The sequence below is a fragment of the Cloeon dipterum genome, chromosome X (genome assembly GCF_949628265.1).
Source record: "Cloeon dipterum chromosome X, ieCloDipt1.1, whole genome shotgun sequence".
NCBI classification, from domain to species: Eukaryota; Metazoa; Arthropoda; class Insecta; order Ephemeroptera; family Baetidae; genus Cloeon; species Cloeon dipterum.
Genome location: NC_088790.1, coordinates 26,137,835 through 26,158,074, shown reverse-complemented (window position 1 = coordinate 26,158,074; position 20,240 = coordinate 26,137,835). Strand labels below are relative to the sequence as shown.

The following is a 20,240-nucleotide window of genomic DNA, read 5'->3' as shown; positions in this document are numbered from 1 at the left end:
TTATCTAATTTATCGCTCGCTCCGCGCAGCATCCTCATTTCATTGTTTGCCTTCATTGAACAAACCGACTCTCTCGCCGTTCTCACTTCTATTTCGGCGGCGCACGGTGCACATAGGCCCCATAAAAAAGGCGCAAGAGCAACAAGACTTCTTCAAATTATGACTTGCGAAAAGTAAACTCTCTAAATCCGAAGATACTAACATTTTTTCTATCTTTGTCTGCAGGTAAATGTTTGTAAAAACGCGTCAAAGAGTGGAAATATTTTCTAAAAATCTGGCTTTAAAAGTTTTAAACTGCATTTATGACGCAAATAATGTTTAGAATGTTTTTATTTTGTATGAGTAAGACTGCTCACGAGTCATGTTTGTAAATAAAAACAAGAGCGAGTGAGGATTCCCCTGCTTCATTTTATAAACCAGCTTTTGTTCTTCTTGAATCACGAATTTGCATGAGGTGAAATAAAGATTAAATCAAATCCCAATGGGGAAAGAACAAATAAAATACTAAAGCCATGAAAAAAGTCAAATTATTCTAATTTTTCAAAGCTGGTTTTTCTAATAAATCCTTGTACAAAAGAATTGAAAGAAATAAATTGCTGTAAACATTTCGCTCGTGATAATTGCACAAAAATTTAAGTTCAATAATTCGTTGCCCGAACAACTAAACGCTCTCAATTTCCTGATATAATCAAAAATCTTATTATTTATTTAATTATCGTTGGTTTAAATATTAGTTTGTATATCTTTTGGTCAAAAATTTATAACTAGATATAAAAGTGGTTTTGCCAGGTTATTGCAATTATAATGCGAGTAATTTGCAACCCTTGGTCTATCATTTACCGTTTTTCCCGTAATTTAAGAATTTATATTATTTGAAAGCAAATAAAAAAATTGGTGGTGGTCAGAAATCTATCTGTCTCTTTCTAGAAAGAATTTTAATTTATTCAAAAACCCGAAATCAGCTAAATTTTCACAAGGATAGCAAAAACCTCGAATTCAATTATTTATTTGAATATTGTACTAGAGCTTCATTATTTCCGCACCTGTGCAGCTTCTGAATAAATTGAAACCTGTTTGAAGGAAGATAAAAACGCAAAAGCAGCTCGCGCTTTCTCACGATTCCTTTCTCTCTCTCTCTCGTCAGATCGCGCGGCAAAGCGGCTGCAACCCCTTTGTCTACTCACTCGTAATCAAAGTCGGCTGCTTCGGCTGGGCTGCGAAAATCCACAAGCACACTACTGCACTGCCGGCGGCTAATTAGTTCTTTGAGCACACAAACGAGCGAGACGAGCGAGATGAGCGAGTGGCGGCGGCGGGCGAGTCGGCAGGAGCAGGCAGGCCTGGCAGGCAGGAGGCGTGCGTGCGTGCGTGCCCGACCGGAGACTGACTGGCACAGCCCGCGAACCACTGACACTGAGTGCAGCAGCACCTCGCGTCTCCGCGGCTCCCCTCCCGGCCGCGGCCACCGCCGCGCGCGCTCGTCCCTCCAGCCGCCGCCGCCGCCGCGGCTCCTGAGAGATGCGAGTGCGCGCCGTGCACCACCACCCTCGCCACTCGCCATCCCCTGCATGCTTGCTCGCGCGCCCAAACTGCCGAATGACGACTTGATCGCCCGCCGCGCGTTTGTTGCTTTCTGCTTTCACTGCCCGAAAGACTTCTGCAGCACACGCGTGGCAAAAAAGGCGCTTGTCTGATAATTTAAAATGGAATGATACTGGGCAACAATTGAATATTATTTAAAGTGTTGGATGCCTTAAACAATTGACCGGTAAACAATTTGTTCAACAATTTGCAATAATAAAAAAATGACCTTCCTACAATAAAAATTCAAATTTTGCCAATTTTCTCCAAAATTTGCAATGCTTTAACATACTGTATTTTCTTGGCATATTTCATTTCCTCTCGTCGAGATCTGTCCAACGGTGTATGCCACTTATTGGGGTAACTCTTGGTTTTGAAATTAAATCGGATTTCAAGTAAGGAGACAGCCATTACCATTTGAAAAGCACGCTAACTTTCCAGACAATTTTCTCAAAAAATTACAGCGCTCCTTAGGTCAATTTAGGCTTTAACTGAATCCTAAGGGATGATTTTATGCATTGGCAACAAGCATTTTCCAGGCTTTTCCAGTATCATTCCTCTTTAAAGTGTTCCGATATAGGGCAACAAGTGAATTTTTGAATGAAATAGGCAGGTCCTTGCTACAATAAAAATCAGGGCTGGGGTATCTCCCGGGGAGATTCCCAAACTTGCAGTGCGCAGTGGTTTTTTGCGGTGTTTACCAGTTTTGTGCGGGTTTTGCACGTTATGAGCATGAACAAATGCCCAGAGGGGTTTTTCGATTTTGTTGACTCATGGGTTTTCGAGTTTTAAATGTAATTTTTTATGAGCACGAAAAATTTGGGAGAAAATAGCTGCAAAAAACCGCTTAATGCCCATGCCCAGCCCTGTTTAATATTTTTCATATTTTCTCCAAAATTTCCAACGCTTGACCACATTTTCTAAGCAGATTTTGGTTCCTCTCGTCGAGATTTGCATGACCTTTTAGGGAAACTTTGTTGTGAAATTAAATGGGATTTCAAGTAAGGAGACAGACCATTTGAAAAGCATGCTAACTTTGCTTTTCTAAAAAATTTGCACTGCTCCTTATTTATTAGGTCAATTTTGGCTTCAACTGAATCCTTGGAATTATAGTTTATGAATTTTCATCAAGCATTTTCCAGGATTTTGCAGAGTAGAGCTATTATAGGCCAACAATTAAGAACATTTTAGGTTTTTGACTATGTATATTTATCTCTACAAAGTGCAATAACGAAAAGCAACAATTCAATTAAAGATTGTTTTCAAATTTATTTGTCCATTTTTTTCCTTGATTTCGATTTCTCTCATTGTTGCAATCTATATCCAATGGTTTGCGAATTATGAGGAAAAACGCTCTAAATTGGGAAATAAATCGTGATTTTTCAATAAGGATCAAATTTATGCTAGCCGCTTGATTAGCATGCAAACCTTTGAACCGATTTTCTCAGAAATTAAAACAGCAACCTGGAAGTGTTTAGCTTTTTCCTAATTTTTAGATAGTTTTCCTAATTTTATGTAAAGTTTTACTTTAATTTTCGGGACCTATCACTCTCTTGTCAATGAATCAAAAATGAAATTGAAACAAGGAAATATCTAACGGTTTTATTTGAATTCGTGCGTAGCCTCTGGCGTGATGTGAATTTAGCGATTTCACTTGCAATTTTGCAAGACCGACAACGATTTTATTCTCTTTGTGATTGGATCATGATTCTCAGATTAAAGAGGAATGATACTGCAAAAGCCTGGAAAATGCTTGTTGCCAATGCATAAACTCATACCTTAGGATTCAGTTAAAGCCTAAATTGACCTAAGAAGCACTGTAATTTTTTGAGAAAATTGGCTGGAAAGTTTCAAATGGTAAGGGCTGTCTCCTTACTTGAAATCCGATTTAATTTCAAAACCAAGAGTTTCCCCAATAAGTGGCATTACACCGTTAGACAGATCTCGTCGAGAGGAATCGGAATATGCCAAGAAAATATGTTCAAGCACTGTCAATTTCGGAGAAAATTGGCAAAATTTGAATTTTTATTGTAGGAATGTGATTTTTTATTATTGCAAATTGTTTATCGATCAATTGTTTATGGCATCCAACAATTCAAATAATTTTCAATTGTTGCCCAGTATCATTCCACTTTAAAATGTTCAAAAAGAAATTAAATTCATTTTTCATTCCATTACCTCAATATTAATTTTCAAAAATCGCATTTTGCTCCAACAAAATGAAGACATCAAGTCTGTTGTGAGGGATAAACTTTCTAATAACAAAATTCGTCGAATTCTACCACACTTTTCGCCGAGTTTCCCGTTTCGCCGAAGCCCGCCCGGCTCGAATCCCTTTTTCGCAAGTTGTGCTGAATGCGCGGCCCGACTAATTAACTTATCCTGTCGCGGCACAAAGGGCGGCGCGCGTGCTGTTGCTGCTGCTTTTCGCGTCTCGTACGGCTTTTCAAAAAGGTTTAGTTCACTCCAGCCCGGAGCCAAACTCAATTTTCGCGCCAGGCATCAAATTGCGAGTTTAACGACTTTCGTCACCGCGCCGCCGAAAAACGCTTCGTTGGCTTCTTCCAGCTTTCAAAATATCTCAGGCACATATTTAAAAAGGAAATTTTTGGAAAGTAAAATGTTGAATTTTTACCAGTTAATCCTTGCTGCCAATGTCTAAAATTATCCCTAGTTTATGCCGTATTTTTTTAATTTCAAAACCAAGAGTTTCCCCAATAAGTGGCATACACCGTTGGACAGATCTCGACGAGAGGAATCGGAATATGCCAAGAAAATATGTTCAAACACTGTACATTTTGGAGAAAATTGGCAAAATTTGAATTTTTATTGTAGGAAGGTCCTTTTTACTACTGCAAATTGTAGAACAAATTGTTTATCGGTCAATTGTTTAAGGCATCCAACAATTTAAATAATTTTCAATTGTTGCCCAGTATCATTCCACTTTAAACTATTTTGGAACATGCTTCCCACTGCATGATCATGCATGGTCATGAGCAGTAGCAAGAACCAGGCCGCGTACTTTATCGTCGGAATTCGTGACTTCACATTGCTGCTCTCTTCCACCTAATTTGGCTCACCTGGCCAATATCCAGGGCTGTCCACAGGGACATTACATACGCATCGCTCGGTGACTGGTGGAAAAAGCCGCATTCCAGCGGTGGTGTGTCGTCGGCATGCACAGCGAGTATAGGTCCAGCGGGCGGCGCGAAGCACGTGCAGTTGAACACAGCAAGTGGGTTAGCAGGAATACCATGAAGTCCCTTGGGCAACATTTCTCGGGTCTCCTGGGACCACCTGGTCGTTTTTGAGAATGGCATTCTAGGAATTTCAGTCACTTCTATACAGGCTCCGTTGGGTACATTTCGACGAGAGGAGTTAGAATCTCTCTGTTTAAAAAAATATTTTTTGCCAAAAGCGATGTAAAATTTGGACAATGGCAAATTTGGAATTTTTCTCTTGATTGTTGTGTATTGTAGAACAAATTCTAATTGTAGCCAATAATTATAATAATTTTCAATTTGTAGTCTTGCGTCAAAGAGGAATGATACTGGAAAAGCCTGGAAAATGCTTGTTGCCAATGCACAAATTCATCCCTTAGGATTCAGTTAAAGCCTAAATTGACATAAAGAGCGCTGTAATTTTTTGAGAAAATTGGCTTGAAAGTTACCGTGCTTTTCAAATGGTAATGGCGGTCTCCTTGCTTGAAATCCGATTTAATTTCAAAACCAAGAGTTTCCCCAATTAGTGGCATACACCGTTGGACAGATCTCGACGAGAGGAATCGGAATATGTCAAGAAAATATGTTCAAGCACTGTACATTTTGGAGAAAATTGGCAAAATTTGAATTTTTATTGTAGGAAGGTCAATTTTTTACTGTTGCAAATTGTTGAACAAATTGTTTATCGGTCATTGTTTAAGGCATCCAACCATTTAAATAATTTTCAATTGTTGCCCAGTATCATTCCACTTTAAATAGGGCAAAGGTAAACGAACTGCGCTTCCTTAAAAATGTTTATCAGTTTATTATTACTTTATGTGGCTTCTCAACTTCCATCACAAAATTGAAACATCAACAAAAACCCGGAGATAGTGCGAAACGACTGCACAAACAAACCGTCCGCGCACGTGAAAGCACGATATTTTTGAAGAAAATGGTACATCAAGCTTTTATTTTGATCATTTTGAGCTTTGCAAACATGCTCGAGGTTCCAGGTAAGAAAAAGGTTCCTTGTAGTGAAGATTATATTTTTTTAAATTTTAATTTTAATCAGCTTGTAATATGGACGATTTGAGAAATTCCGGCTGGTACTGCAGCATCGCGCCCTACTCTGCTGATGTCAACTGCATCTTATGTGGGCCGCAATGCGCGGAATCTTTCACTTGCTCAGGCGACAGAGGTTGGCATCCGACAGACAATTTTATTGGTAAGACCGCAAGACTTTTTTCTATTCCTGCATTTCAACGAATTCTAATATAAAAACTCAGACCATCGCTGCAACCCAACGCAAGCGTGCTTTTTCTGCCCGATTCCGTCTGCGGAGTTCAGTAACTGCGAATCGAAAGGAGAACGAAACCAGCGCATTTGCAATTGCAGGCACAACAATTTGAAATACCGGCTCTTCTGCAATCAAGATGGAAAAGTTACGGGCCATCACGTCGGAAGAGAAAGTATCAAATGTGCAGGTAAATAATCTCAATAAATCTCAAATTATAAAATTAATTAACTTTAAATATTTCAGCCCCAATACAGGGAAACAGAGGAGGCAGAAAGCTCTCAATTGCAAATGCCACTACAACAACTACAACTACTAGAGCAGGTGATTTTTGTCCTTCAGAATTTTTAAGAGGAAATTAAAACTGTAATATTTATAGTCACTAGGCTCGAATTTGTGGTGAACACGCCACCTTCGAGATGGGAAAACCAACAATCAACACCGGAAGCACCGAGTGCAACAAACGCCAGCACTACCGCTGACGATGAACCAGTCTTTAACTGGCTAATCATAGTTTTGATAGCTGCGATCGTCTCCTTGATTGTTGTGTTGGTTGCGGTTTTCTTATGCATGAGAAAAAGAAATAATTCGAAAAGGAAATCTGAAAATCTCGATCATGGGCACGCGAAAAATGCGTGGACATACAATAATGAAGAACCAATTTACGACGATGTCTATGAGAGATGTTACGCAAACGACTCGATGATGTAAGAGAGGTGGAAAAAGTTCTATAATATGAAGCAAAATTTCTGGTTTAATAAATTCATCAAATAAAAAAATATGAATTACTGTGCGCTTTTTAATTTTTACTATCAGTTTCCGGCTCAATGAAATGGTAGATAAGTAATTTAGAAAATCGTGCACGCGCGGAAAGTGCTGTGGCGCTCGAGATTATTTTAATCACATGCGAGCATCACATTTGTTACTACTCCCATGAGATTTTCATCTACTGTTTACTTCAGTATGCATCAGCGGCTGTGTGATAACTTTTCAAAGATAAAAGCAGAGTTATTACTTAGCTAGAGATGATTTACACTTTACTGAACTTTTCAGTTCTCACAAATTAAAATAATACTGTGAGGATCACCGGGGGCCGGATTCACGCGACGCGCAGATATGGCGTCTGGTAGAATACGGCGGGAAAGTCACAAACTTGAAATAATTTCAAATGATAAATTTTTGTTGTTATTTCTTTACTAACCAGCCGATTAGCCGGTAATTGGCGAATCGACCATCAAATGGCACATAAGGCTAAAAGAAATGTAACAAAATACGCGGGAATGAAATTATTAGGTCGGCACGCCTCTTTTTCGACGCTTCTGATTGGCCGCTGGACTGTCTCCTGATTGGCCTCCAATATTTCGACGCCATATTGACTTCTGACCGGCGGGAACCAACACAGATCGCAACCTGACCCCCGGTGGATAATATTAAAATCTCCAAATAAGATAAAACTTCTTTATTTCTTATCAAGTTATGGAAAGGAAATAACTTAAAAACCCTATTTCTCTTTAAATGAATTTTCGCTGGAGTGAAATGGCTTTGCAGGAAAGGGAAACGGTGAAAAGCCCGACGTTTTTTTTGCCAGCAGTGGCGCAGAAGCGGAGAAGCTCTTATCTTAAAAGCGACGAGTTAAGTCAATTTCCTGAGTGCCTCGCAATTAAAATTCAGGCCGCCTCTACCACTCTCAGCATCCAGCAAAGTGCTCAAAATGCCACACGCACGGCCACACAAATCGATGGAAAAATGCATTTGCACAAAAACAAGTCTATCGATTTAAATATGAAAACGTCCCCCACATTTTTTGCGACGAATGTCCGCAGGGGGCGATCTTCACAAAGCGTAATCTCTCTCGGCCAGCATAGAAGAGAGAATTCCCGCGACAATTGCCTCTTTTCTATTTCTCTTCCTATCGATCTGCGCCTGAGGGCCGAGGGCGTCCCTATATACAGAATATGCTGGGAAGGAGGCCTCTCTGCTCCTGACCGATTCACTTGCCCTGCGCGCAAAATGCACCTGCGAGGCTTGATTAAAACGACGCCAGCAATTTGCGGAATTGCCGCCGGCGCTTTTCACACCAATGGCCAAACTTTGTCTTCGTTACTGCACCCGGTAGCAGTCACTCTTGACTAATAGTCAACTTTCCGGCTGACATCCTTGTTAGCGCCGAGATGAAACGTGTTTATTTTTCGTGTAACAAGCAAACATAATGGTCTGAAAAGCACGCAGGAACCATAATTTGTATTTTAGGACAGAATTGTTAATTATTACCAGGGAATAGCAGCAACTTTAGGATTTTTGTTTTATTTTATTGTGTTATAATTAATTTTTAGACAGTTCATCCCGATTTACGCGTGTTTTCTGTCAAAATTGAGGAATTTGACTGAAAATAATGTCAAGATTTTTATCATTTTTAAAGAAAACTTTACCAAATGCACAAAATAAAACAAAAATACTGATTTCCTGTCCATTATTTCCCGTCTAAATGCTTAAATTGGATCGATACAAGGCGACAATTGAAAATTATTTGAATTGTTGGATGTAATAAGCAGTTGATCGATAAAAAAATTGTTCTACAATTGACCAGTTGCATAAACCCTTAGTTATTTAAGCCGCCAACAGATGGCGCAACCACAGACTTTCTTAAAAATTTTGTTTTAAGCGGTTTTAAGGCATTTCCGCTGCGATTTCAGACTCAATCTAGCTATTTTGCTTTTTTTAATTAATTTGCTAATTTTTTATGTGCTAAAAACCAAAATCGGTTCAGCTATTCGCCGTAGAAACGTTGGAAAAGATTTTTTTATTTCAAAAAATAGTTTTTCACGATTCTACGGCGATTGGCTGAACCGATTTTGGTTTTCAGCACGTCAAAAAATAGCAAATTAATTGAAGAATGCACAGTAGCTAGATTGAGTCTGAAATCGCAGCGGAAGAGCCTTAAAATCGAAAGTCTACGGTGGCGCCATCTGTTGGCGGCTTCGAACACTTAGGGTTTATGCAACTGGTGAATTCGCAACAATCAAAGAAGGACCTTTCCTACAGTATAAATTCAAATTTGTCGAATTTTCTCTAAAATTTCCAGCGCTTGGCCTCATTTTTGGGGTAGATTCTAATTCCTCTCGTTGAGATCTGTCCAACAGCGTATGAAAACTTTCAGGGAAACTCTTTGTTGTGAAATAAAATTAGATTTCAAGTAGGGAGAGAGTCCTTACCGTTTGAAAAGCATGCTAACTTTGCAGCCACTTTTTTCAAAAATTTACACCACTACTTAGATCAATTTTGACTTTAATTGAATCCTTAGGGATGAGTTCCTGCATTGGCAACAAGGATATAAAAAAATTACATTTCTTTTATGAATCTTGAATAAAATAATCCTTAAATGATGGGGCAATGAAATTAAATTTTCTAAAAGCAAGCTGATGAGAATTGGCCCTTGAAGTTAAAGAGTTTCGACAAATAGGGTAGCAACAGTGGAGATTCATGAAAGAAAATGTCCGGAAGGATTGGAGCAGCGCTGAACAAGGGTGCATAGTTGGCTTCTTAGTTCTTAGCTGAGCGCGAGACCTGATTAGCCGAGTGCTTGCGGTGGCATTGAAAGCGACAGTGTGCGCGCGGCCGGTTGCACCAGGCTCACTCTCTGCATTGTGAAAAATGCATTTGAAAAGGACAGGATACGTCGAATTGAATGCACTCGCTCATTAAGATGCACCACCGAACGCATGCACACGCGGATGGTCGCGCTTGCTTGTTCCCTCTTGAAAGCGGCCCTCGCGCTTAATTACCATTTGCTCCGGCGGCACCGCTTTATTCAAAACTAATCTGCATAACCGATTGTTTCCATTTTAATTGTTGCATCGCAACTTCTTTCTTACGAAATTTAGACTTCGAATTAGGATTTTTTAGAAGCACTTTTATACAGAGTGTGACAGTTTGACCACAAATAATTAAGGTTTTTCTGGTAAATAACCTAGTTTTAAAATAACAAAATTTTATTTGTTGGTTTTTTAATCAAATGGTTGTAATCTGTATAAAACATTCACCTTCATCTCGGTAAAAGAAAAGGTATTAAAATATTTTTTATTGTTGTGCAATTCAGCGGAGGCCAGATGAGCGATAAAATTGGTTCCCACTGCGCAGATCCAAGATGGCGTCTGAATGTGGGAAACAAATTGCCGGACGAATGTCAAGTGTTTGTTTTTTACGATCCAAAAGACAAAATTTATTACAAGTAATGCAAATTATGTCACAATATTGACACGAAAACTTGGTTCTTTTCGCGCATTTTCACGTGACTGATTTTTCGCGCCATACTACACCGGACGCCATAGCTGCGCGTCGCACGAATCTGGCCCCCGCTGGTGCAATTAAATATTATTTTTAACAAAAAATTGAGCAGATAAAAGGCATGAGTTTAATTTGCAAAATTGCCTTTCAAACTTATGAGGACAATAAAATTAAACACCGATGTTCAGAAAAACTGTTCAAATTTTATTCAAGAGCCAACAAAAAATTTTGACAGATTGAGAGGGAAATGTGAACTTGAGAGCAGCGAACGTAGATTTGTATTCCTATTTTGGCGGTTTAGTCATTAAAATTCTATAGAGATTCCATTTTTGGGTTAGATAAATAAAAATTAATTGCTTGAAACTCGTCTTCAGAGGTTAGAAAAATTCTTTGTCTCTACAAAAATTTCCTTGTGTTTAAAAAAAATGAAGAAAAAACATTGTGCCGAGTAGGGAGAGTGATATTATCGAGTCCAATTCAGCCTAAAACTGCAAACAAGAGAGTGGAAAGAAAATGTATACCCTCAACGTTCCGCCTCATTTTCTTCGCAATTAATTTCGCCGCTGATGTGCACCCGTTTAGTCGAAATGAAAGCGGTTAACTTCTTTCCCGAGCCACTCGAGCGAGCGGAAAAGCAGCAATAAAAATTCCTTCCGATGTTTCGCGTGTGTGTATATATATACGCAGAGGAAAAGCCGGGGGAGCGCTTCGAATCTCGAATTTGTGCCAACGCGGCCACTCCCGAGACCTCTGTTTGTGAAAACGACAACTTTTTGGAGCACGCAACCCGCGCCTCTGTTAACGAATTCCGCGGGTGAGCTCCATTTATCCCTGAGCGATGACAGCGAGGGAAATTAGACGATTTTTTTACCTTCCTGTTCTCAAGAGGCTAAATTTAGCTCCTTCCGTTTCATCCAGAAACTGACACGTCGACTTCTGCTTGTGAATGAGATTTGACTGTCAGTTGTCAGTTGCAATATTGAATTGAATAATTGAAACCGAAACCTTCAAATCCTTTTTTTATAACAAAAAAATATCTTTTTCGTATGAGTTTGCTACGCGTGGGGTTTCAAATTTTATTTTTACAAAAGGGGGGTGAGTAAAATCTGACTTGTAAACTTCATTTTGTTGATCGTTATAAAAATAATAAATATTTTAAAGCCTATACATGCGGGATTTCAGAAAACTGGCAATTAGAGCAAGACTTACAATTATCTTTTATTAAAAAAGAGTCTACAAAATCTAAAATTTTGTACAGAAATGTAAAATGTTGGTCTAGTGCGTGTGAATTTTATGAAAATATATTTTTTTCGATTTTATCTCTCCCGTATATGAATGGTATTTGAAAAGCATTTCACTATAATACTTTATGTTTTAGAAAGATAAAAATGGCTGAAGAAAAGAGAAGCCTATAGAACAAGACTTTCTTCAGAGCGTGGAGAAATGGACCGATCGCGGCATTCTTTTTAAAAGAATAGGAGCTAGATAAATTGAAGCGCGAGCAGCTAAGGAGAAATCAGGAGCGGAGTCAACAAAAGATTTCCGTCGGCTTGCTATGTATGTATGATTTTTTCCTGCTAGTTCTTTACTATAGAGACAAAGAAATGGACCCCTCCATAGTTCTAAGTAATACTGATTACCATGAGAAATTATCTCCTCTATATCGGAACTAAAGTAGAGCAGTTTCTTCACTCTTTAAAATAGCTCACATAAGAAAGGTTTTTTTTAACAAAATCAGTTTCGTTGAAAATATGTAAGATATACAGCTTGATTTTGTATTTCTTAGACATTGCTATAAATTGGTTTAATTTAAATACTACTTTTGTTTATTTTGGGGAAATGCACCGGGGGCCGGGTGGCGATCTGTGTTGGTTCCCGCCTGTCAGAACTCAATATGGCGTCGAAATAAGGGAGGCCAATCAGGAGACAGTCCAACGGCCAATCAGAAGCGTCGAAAAAGAGGCGTGCCGACCTAATAATTTCATTCCCGCGTATTTTCTTACATTTCCATTAGCCTGATGTGCCATCTAACGGTCGATTCGCCAATTTCCGGGCTAATCAGCTGTTAGTAAAGAATAACAGCCAAATTATTCATTGTGCTGACCGTATTTTTATGATAAATTTCCCAAGCCAATTTCATGTACGTTTGTAACTTTCCCGCCGTTCTCTACCAGACGCCATATCTGCGCGTCGCGTGAATCCATCCCCCTGGTGGTCAAATTGTTTAATTTGCGGCTATTTGTCTCTGGAAAACCTAATCATTGGGAAAAAATAGCCCATGATTTCAACGCTGATTGTATTATTGTTGCAATTTAATTTCCTGCTTCATGCTGCCTTTATATTTAATAAAAAGGTTGAGTTGGTCAGATTATTTTTAAAATAAAGGGGAGGAAATTGAAACACAGCTCTTTCAGGCTGCCCAGCAACAGCACACACCGAATTCCCGTGCATTTTCTGCGTTATTTTCGGCAGTGTTCACAAGATTCTCGATATCAAATGGTTTTCTGCCAGCGTGCTGCTTTGCAAATGGAGTGTGAAATGGATGGGCTGCTCTTCGCACTCACGCGTCTTCCTCGGGGGAAATCAGGCCGGCGTTTTTCTACACAAATATTCAATTAGAGGCGTCGAGAGTGTCGTGCCCGCGCGATTTTTGATTCAGCACCCCTTTGAAAGCTGCGGAAAAGCGGCGGAAAAGCGGCGGAGGCTGCGGCCGCCTATACAAACAAAATTTGCTCGTTGGATGGGCGCTCCGCTCCGTGCGAGTCCGTGCCGCCGACGGCGAAATGCAAAGCATATTTCGCAAAAGTCGACCATTCGTCCGACTCTCCACCGACTCTTCAGAGCAGAACTCGCATCGTCTTGTTGATGAAAAATTCGCCGGGCAAATAATTCGAGAGAGGCCAGGCCGCCATTTCCAGCTCTGGTGTGAGTGTGCGATATCATAAACCTTCAAACGCAGATTCGTCACCGCACCGCACACGATGCAGAAAATATTATTCAAAATTGTCAATCCAATTTCACTCTCTGCCAGATGGAAATATTTCTGAATAATCAACAGCATGCTGTTCTCTCGCACGTTACAAACAAACGATCAAATTCGTCACTGCCCAGATGTCAATGAATTTTGCTCTGCCAATCATCGGAGAAAAATATTCAGTTTTTTAGACGTTTTTAGCAAAAATTTAGGCAATGGTAGGCTTTTGAAAGGAAAATCTTTATTCAAATAATAATTTTTTCCAGAGGAAAGGTTCAAACCACAAATGAAAATCTTCCCGATTGAGTGTGACCGTTAAATACTATTTGTTAAACTACCTGGAATTTATGAACATGTGGTTTTTGCATCTAAATTTGAAAGAAGTAATAAAAAACAAACAAAATTGAAAGTTTGACAAACTGGGTTGCATTTGCTTAACCCCCGGGTTATTCACTACTGGTTTTTAATGGTTTTTATCGTTTTTACCACTCAATTTTTACCAATTTCTTGTGCAAGAAATGAATTTATTCCATTTTCCCGGATGAAAATCTAAAATTTGCGTTTGGAGTGGTCAAAACTTCCTCTACTGTGCAGATATTTTCTTTTAAATTGCCATTTGCTGCCTCAATTTCTCCAAAAAATTTATATCTGACAGTTTTTCAAGTCGAAGTCATTAGAAAATTATTTAAAATTGAGGTGCAAACATTGGCTGCAAGAAACTGGTTAAAATTAAAAAAAAAACGCTTTTTACCATTGCTCTTTATTTTTTTTAATGCGGGTAGTTTGCAACCCTGTTGACAAATCCTTATTTCTTTCTGTCTAAAAAATTTACAAAGAAGATAGAAACTAGATTAAAATAGCATTTTTGACTGAAAACGACCCTAAATTAAATGTTTTGTCGAAAAATCTTTAAAAGAACCAATATTTTTTACCATTTATTTACAATTGATTCGTGCTCATTTGGTTTCTAAAATTAATTCAGATGAAAGAGTAGAAATTTCCTACTCTTTAACTGCTTTCAATTATACAAACTGAAAAATGAATAGGTTTTAATTCCCTTGGACGAGGCAGGAAAATTAATTTTTAATAGGTTTACAGGCAAGGAAATTCCTTTCAAAGAATGAATATATCTTTTACCTTTCTAAGAAAACATCTCAAGAATCGTCAAGCATTTTAGAATACAAGTGTAGTAGTTTATTCTTTTCCTTGTTTCGGAAGGCTCCGAGTGCGGTGGTTGTTGTGTCCAGATACGAGAATGTACGTCGAGCAGACATATAGCTGGAGCGAAACGAGAACACACGCCAAGAAAGGGGCGCGAGGGGTAGTACAAAGCGATGCAAAAAGAATGAAAAGGAGCGGTTTTGCGGGCGGCTATTGTGCACAAGTAGCTGAATGGCGTGCTTTACAAAGGACGCGCGTAGTTGACTGATTAACAAAAGCTTTTAAATCGCAATCAATAAAATAACAAGCCGACGCAACAACCGCTGCATGCGGTTTTCGCGGTCGGCAACCAGAGTGAGAAATATACATTCGAATAATCTGCTGGAGCGTGTAGAAAAACGATCTGCAATTAGACTGGATTTCGCCCAACCTCTATTGGGAGTTTATCAACAGATTCTGATTTATTTTTAGACTTTTAATGAGCACAAACCACGCAGTTTTAAGCCACGCGTTTGAAACCAATTTTTACATCCCAGACCCATATTATTTTAAACAATTGTTTCGTCCTGGTCCCGGTAAAATTGTGCAACTTTCAACAACCAAACGCGGATTTCCTTGTTGCAAGAAAAGGTCAACAATCAATTCGACAGTGAAAATTTGGGTGTTTGTTGAACGTTGCGCAATTTTACCGGGACCAGGACGATTTATTTCAAATGGGATTTTGGTAGCTAAAAAAGTTTGGCTTTACAACTTGAAAAACTATAAAAAAATTTTGCAGCGGGAGCCAGATGTGCGATAAAATTCGTTCCCTCTGCGCAGATCCAAGATGGCGTCTGAATGTGGAAAACAAAAAGCTCTCTTTGGATTGCCGTACGAGTATCGAGAGTTCGTTTTTACGATCTAAAAGACACAATCAGTACAAGTAATGCAAATTATTTCACAATATTGATTCGCACATTTTCACGTGATCGTTTTTTCGCGCCATATTCCACCGGTCGCCATATCTGCGCGTCGCACGAATCTGGTCTCCGCTGCATTTTTGTTTCTATTTAGCATTCGATCTGGCCGTCACCAATTCAGCGGCGAGCTGGTTGATGGTAGCCATCCAGTTGCAAAAAAATGTAAAATACCCATGGAGGAAGTTTATGGAATATTATAAATTTCCGATAATTTACAAAATGGAAAAATGCTACTCTGCACTGATTTTAATTAGGATGGAGACTTTTTGAGTACAGTTTTAAAAAGAAAATAAAAATTAAATTCCACGTTCCCACACTGTACAGCTCGCAAACGTACATTTCAGGCCCCGCAGGATGTGTCGACAGTTTTTACTTAACCTACAGGATGAAATTCATAAGTTATTGATTAAGAATTATCATAAATTTTGTTTTGAAGTATTGCTTATGAAGCCTGCGAATCCAATAGGGCAAATTGCACGGTAGAAAAACTATCATTTAAATATTATTAAATAAATAAAGTGGTTCCCATCCTAATTAAGATCGGAGCAAACAAAATCCATTTCCTACAATTTTCTATTTTAACTATGCTCTTTAAAAATGTTATTGGTTTTTTTCAGCCGGAAACAGATGGTTAAGCCATGAATTACCAAATCTTCAAGGGAATTTGTTTACTGTTAACCCACGAAGTCAGTAGGCTCTGGAAAGGTTGTTTAATTTCGTCTAAAATAATCAAATCCATCAGAATTTGACCCACAGGCTATTTTTGCAAGCTATAATAGTGCCAAAAAGAATCTCATATTTCCAGAAAATGTGATATATACTATTGCAAGATGATCTCGGTCCATATTCGCATCCGTCTCCAATTGTCACCCCTCAGCAGCAGCAGGGGGTTCGGCCTTAATCACCGCATCCAGCTGCTTGCCTTCTAATCCGGCTTTTTGTTTCCAGGCGAAAGTCAAATTATCAGCAAGCAAAAGTGCACGCGGAGCGCGATTTGCTGGTAGAAAATAAGCGATAAATTCGATAAATTCGCCTCATCAGCAGAAGCTGCTTCATCATTTCGTTGGAGGAGTCAACAAAAGGCCCGAACGCGTGCCCGCCTCTCTCTCTCTCTCTCTCTTTCTCTCTCGTCGTAATTTGATTCCTGCCGCTTCCCTGAAGCCGAACGAGAAAGAGGAGGACGACGACGAGATGAAGACGAAGACGGGGCCGGTGTTTGTTCGCCTCCGCCAGATTTCTGCGTGTAGTATTATTATATTTATTTTGTGCCACCGCACGCCGAACGAACGGAAGAACGGAAGAATTCTCCATTGCTCTGGAAAAAATATCGATCAGTCAGCAGGTTTCCGCGACTGGAAAAAAGGGTTTCTCGTTGACACAAGATTTTCGGTTGCCCGAGTGACGCAGATGATAAGGCGAAACGATTTGAGCGACTCTCCTTTTCCGTTTTTGCACGAAACGCCTGTTGCGGTGATGCTAGGCAGCCGGTCACGCGGATCCGTCAAGCGGGTTGCACAGCCTCTCACAAAGCAGCAGTTTTTCTTGTGTGTAATCCACGTTGACAAGAAGACGGAGTAAGAGGATTAAATTTTGGACGGTAGGTATTACGCGTTGGATTAAATTCGTGAAGAGCAATAACGTTGCAAATGATAAAAAGCCTGTACGGAAAATTAATATAATGTACATTTGAACAGATGTTTCATCCTTATCTACAAAAACTGAACGTATTAATTTTTTTATTTGTTACGTTTATAGGGAAAACACAAAATTTACACGAGCAAATCTGATGAATTAAAAATAGTTTTTCTCAGTAATATTGCGTTAAAGAAAATCTGGAAAATGTAGCATTTTACGACGCTCTATTTAGAAGAAGAGAAAAATAATACTTCTGTAAATGTTTCTAAACATCCTCAGAGATTAGGAACCACTGTGACAGATAATGAAATAGCCTGGAATTTCAATTCATCGAAATAAAACAGCTTTTGAATGTATCACAATAAACCACAATTCAGCAATTGAAGAGCGGAAGTTTTACGTCAATAAAAACGATTTATTTTTTAATTTCTGCTGTGTAAATTTCAGTAAATATTTTTTCTACTCAGATTTAAATTTGAATTTCCGAAATGTTATTGACTTTAAAAAGTCCCACATCACTAGAAATTACTATAGGCTTTGGAATTTTAAATTGTTTTCTTTTTTGGTTGTGGATCAGTTTTAATTTGATAAAAAAAATTGGTTTCTAGTTTGAAGTTAATTAAATTAAATTAAAAAACTGAAAAATAATTTAAATTAAATTCACCGTGAGTTTTTGATTTCCTTGTTTCAGAAAATAAATTTTTGTCCCAAACATTTAATAAAGTAAATAAATTCACAAAATTAACCCATACTTATCTAAATTTTTTGATAATTTCCACTAAAACTATTCCTTCTGCGGACACACATATTTGTCCTATATTTTCAGGGAAAATACAAACCATTAACCGTTTCCACAAAAAAAAAAACAACAACCATCTTTACATCGAGAATACGCGCATTTAAGAGTGCGCAATGTAAGAAGAGCGGTTTCATTTCTGGAGGAAACGATCGTCGAGAAGTGTTTTTACCGCGCACTCAACGATTTGAAGCACTCGGCGAAGGAGTGTCGCTGAATCTGAAACGTGTGCGGTCGTTTCAATCCGCCCGCGACTAATAGGCGCACTTTCTGCGAGAGACGTACGAATGCGAACATTGCCAATGGGCACGCGTAGTTTTCTTTGTTCAAACAAACACTGCACGTCGAGGCAAACACGGTCGGGGCCAGCTTTGCGCAAAGTTTAATGCACACATACACGCGCGCGGGTGGGTGGATGGGTGGGTGGATGGGCGAACCAGCGAATGCTGACAAGCCGCGCGTTTCCATCCTCTGGAATCCGAATCAATACACACAAAAGTAAGTCGGGCGGGCGAGAAGCCGAGAGGCTCAGGCGGCTTTTGCTCCTCCACCACCAGCACCACCACCCATAGCAGCCAGCCGGCCGGGGGAAGGCATAAATCGTTTTCTCTCTTTAATCAAGACATCATCCAGTAAAGCACTTTCATCTCGGCCTACTTCCGAAAATGCTCTTTAAGTGAGAGCAGAGCGCAGGATGCCTCTGAGCACAAGTCACAAGTCGTGTTAACGCCCACAACCGATTCCCTCTGGGGTTGGAATTTTCTGCTTGGCATTGAGATCACTGGGGGCCGGATTCTCGCGTCTGGCAGAGTTCGGCGGGAAAGTTACAAACGTAAAATGAAATTGGCTTGGAAAATTTATCATGAAAATGAATATTTTTGTTGTTAACAGCTGATTAGCCCGGTAACTGGTGAATCGACCGTTAGATGGCACATCAGGCTAATGGAAATGTAACAAAATACGCGGGAATGAAATTATTTGGTAAGCACGCCTCTTTTTTGACGCTTCTGATTTGCCGCTGGACTGTCTCCTGATTGGCCTGCATTATTTCGACGCCATATTCCCTTCTGACCGGCGGGAACCAACACAGATTTCAACCCAGCCCCCGGTGCGATTTTCCCAAAATACAAATTGAAATCTTGAAGAGTTAAAATGGTCAAGAAATCGGATTCATCAGCATGAAATCTTAAAGAGGCAAATTGGTAAAATCTGTTGCAAAAAGTAAAATTATTAAGTTTCAGCAATGGAATTTGTCGCTTCAGGGTGACAACGTACAAAATGTTCTAGCCCTCGATTTTCGGTCGTTGTCAGCCAGCCTCTTAGCACACTTCGTCGCCCCTAATGGGCCCGTCCGTCCGTCCGTCCGCAAATTCAACCCCTCTCCCTCCCCGAGCCACCACTGCGCATTAACAAACTCTTTGGGCTATTAATTAGTTCGGCGGAAAGCCGAGTTTCGGCAAAATTTCCGAAGATCTTGTGAGCCAGTTTGAAAGAGCCCAGTCAGGACGAGTTCTCAATTATCGGAAGTCTCTGTGAAGGATATTTTCTGCCTACGTCGAAGCGGAAGTGACATTTTATATGTTTTCATTAACTTTATTTATAGAAATTCTTCTGATTCCAGTTTAGAAACTTGATACCGAACAAACTCTTAAAAAACTTTACGACTTTTTGATTTAGGGTTGGAGGATTGTTTTACGTGGACTATTTATATAATACACACGGAGGCATTTAGGTTTTAGCTTGAATAGTCAGTAAATTAATTTAAAATGTAAAAGTAATCGTTTCATCGAATAATGGTGTTCAAATTGACAAAAGTGCAGTGGTAAAAAGCGGTTTTTCTTCAATTTTAACCAGTGTCATGCAGGCAATGTTTGCACCTCAATTTTCAATAATTTGCTAATTATTAGCTCATGACCTCGACTTGAAAAATTATTTGAGAGAAATTTTAGGAGAAACTGAGGCAGCAAATGGCAATTTAAATGAAAAAATCTGCACAGTAGAGAAAATTTTCCGGGTGGTAAGCAAATGCAACCTTGTTGACAAATCTGATTCCTTGAAAATTAAACATAGATTTCCGAATTCACCATCAGTCAATGACCAAGTTTCTTAAGGCCATTTTCTGAAAATTAAAGACCAATATTTTGCAATTTCTTTTATTGGAATTTAGTAAAGCCCCTCAAAAACTAGTTTCAAGACAAAATATGAACTTTCGTTATTAAAAATTTATTAAAATATGATTTTTGGCGAATATTGCCATCTCCAACTTTCAGGTTTTAAGTGTCAGAATCGCACCAAATGTACATCGGTGGATTTTTCTTGGCTTCCCCTTTAATAAACTGATGGGCCTTAGAGG

The 20,240-nt window shown here is 39.2% G+C and overlaps 2 protein-coding genes across 6 annotated transcripts in view; one reads left to right on the top strand and one right to left on the bottom strand.

Moving 5' to 3' along the window:
* The window catches only part of LOC135945012 (excitatory amino acid transporter 1-like), a 58,608-nt gene that overhangs the window by 26,825 nt on the left and 11,543 nt on the right, over window positions 1-20,240 (bottom strand). Inside the window, exon 1 of one of the 5 annotated variants that reach the window (XM_065492359.1) lies at window positions 1,185-1,455. The exons of the other annotated variants lie outside the window; for them this stretch is intronic. The gene's annotated coding sequence lies outside the window, so the exon portion shown is untranslated. Of the gene's footprint in view, window positions 1-1,184; window positions 1,456-20,240 lie in introns of those variants that run through there. 5 annotated transcript variants of the gene reach the window in all.
* LOC135945091 (uncharacterized) lies at window positions 5,560-6,789 on the top strand. The gene is made up of 5 exons (XM_065492502.1): window positions 5,560-5,797; window positions 5,857-6,009; window positions 6,071-6,268; window positions 6,325-6,402; window positions 6,458-6,789. The coding sequence occupies exons 1-5, from the start codon at window positions 5,737-5,739 to the stop codon at window positions 6,787-6,789; spliced, it is 822 nt and encodes a 273-aa protein (XP_065348574.1). The 5' UTR covers window positions 5,560-5,736.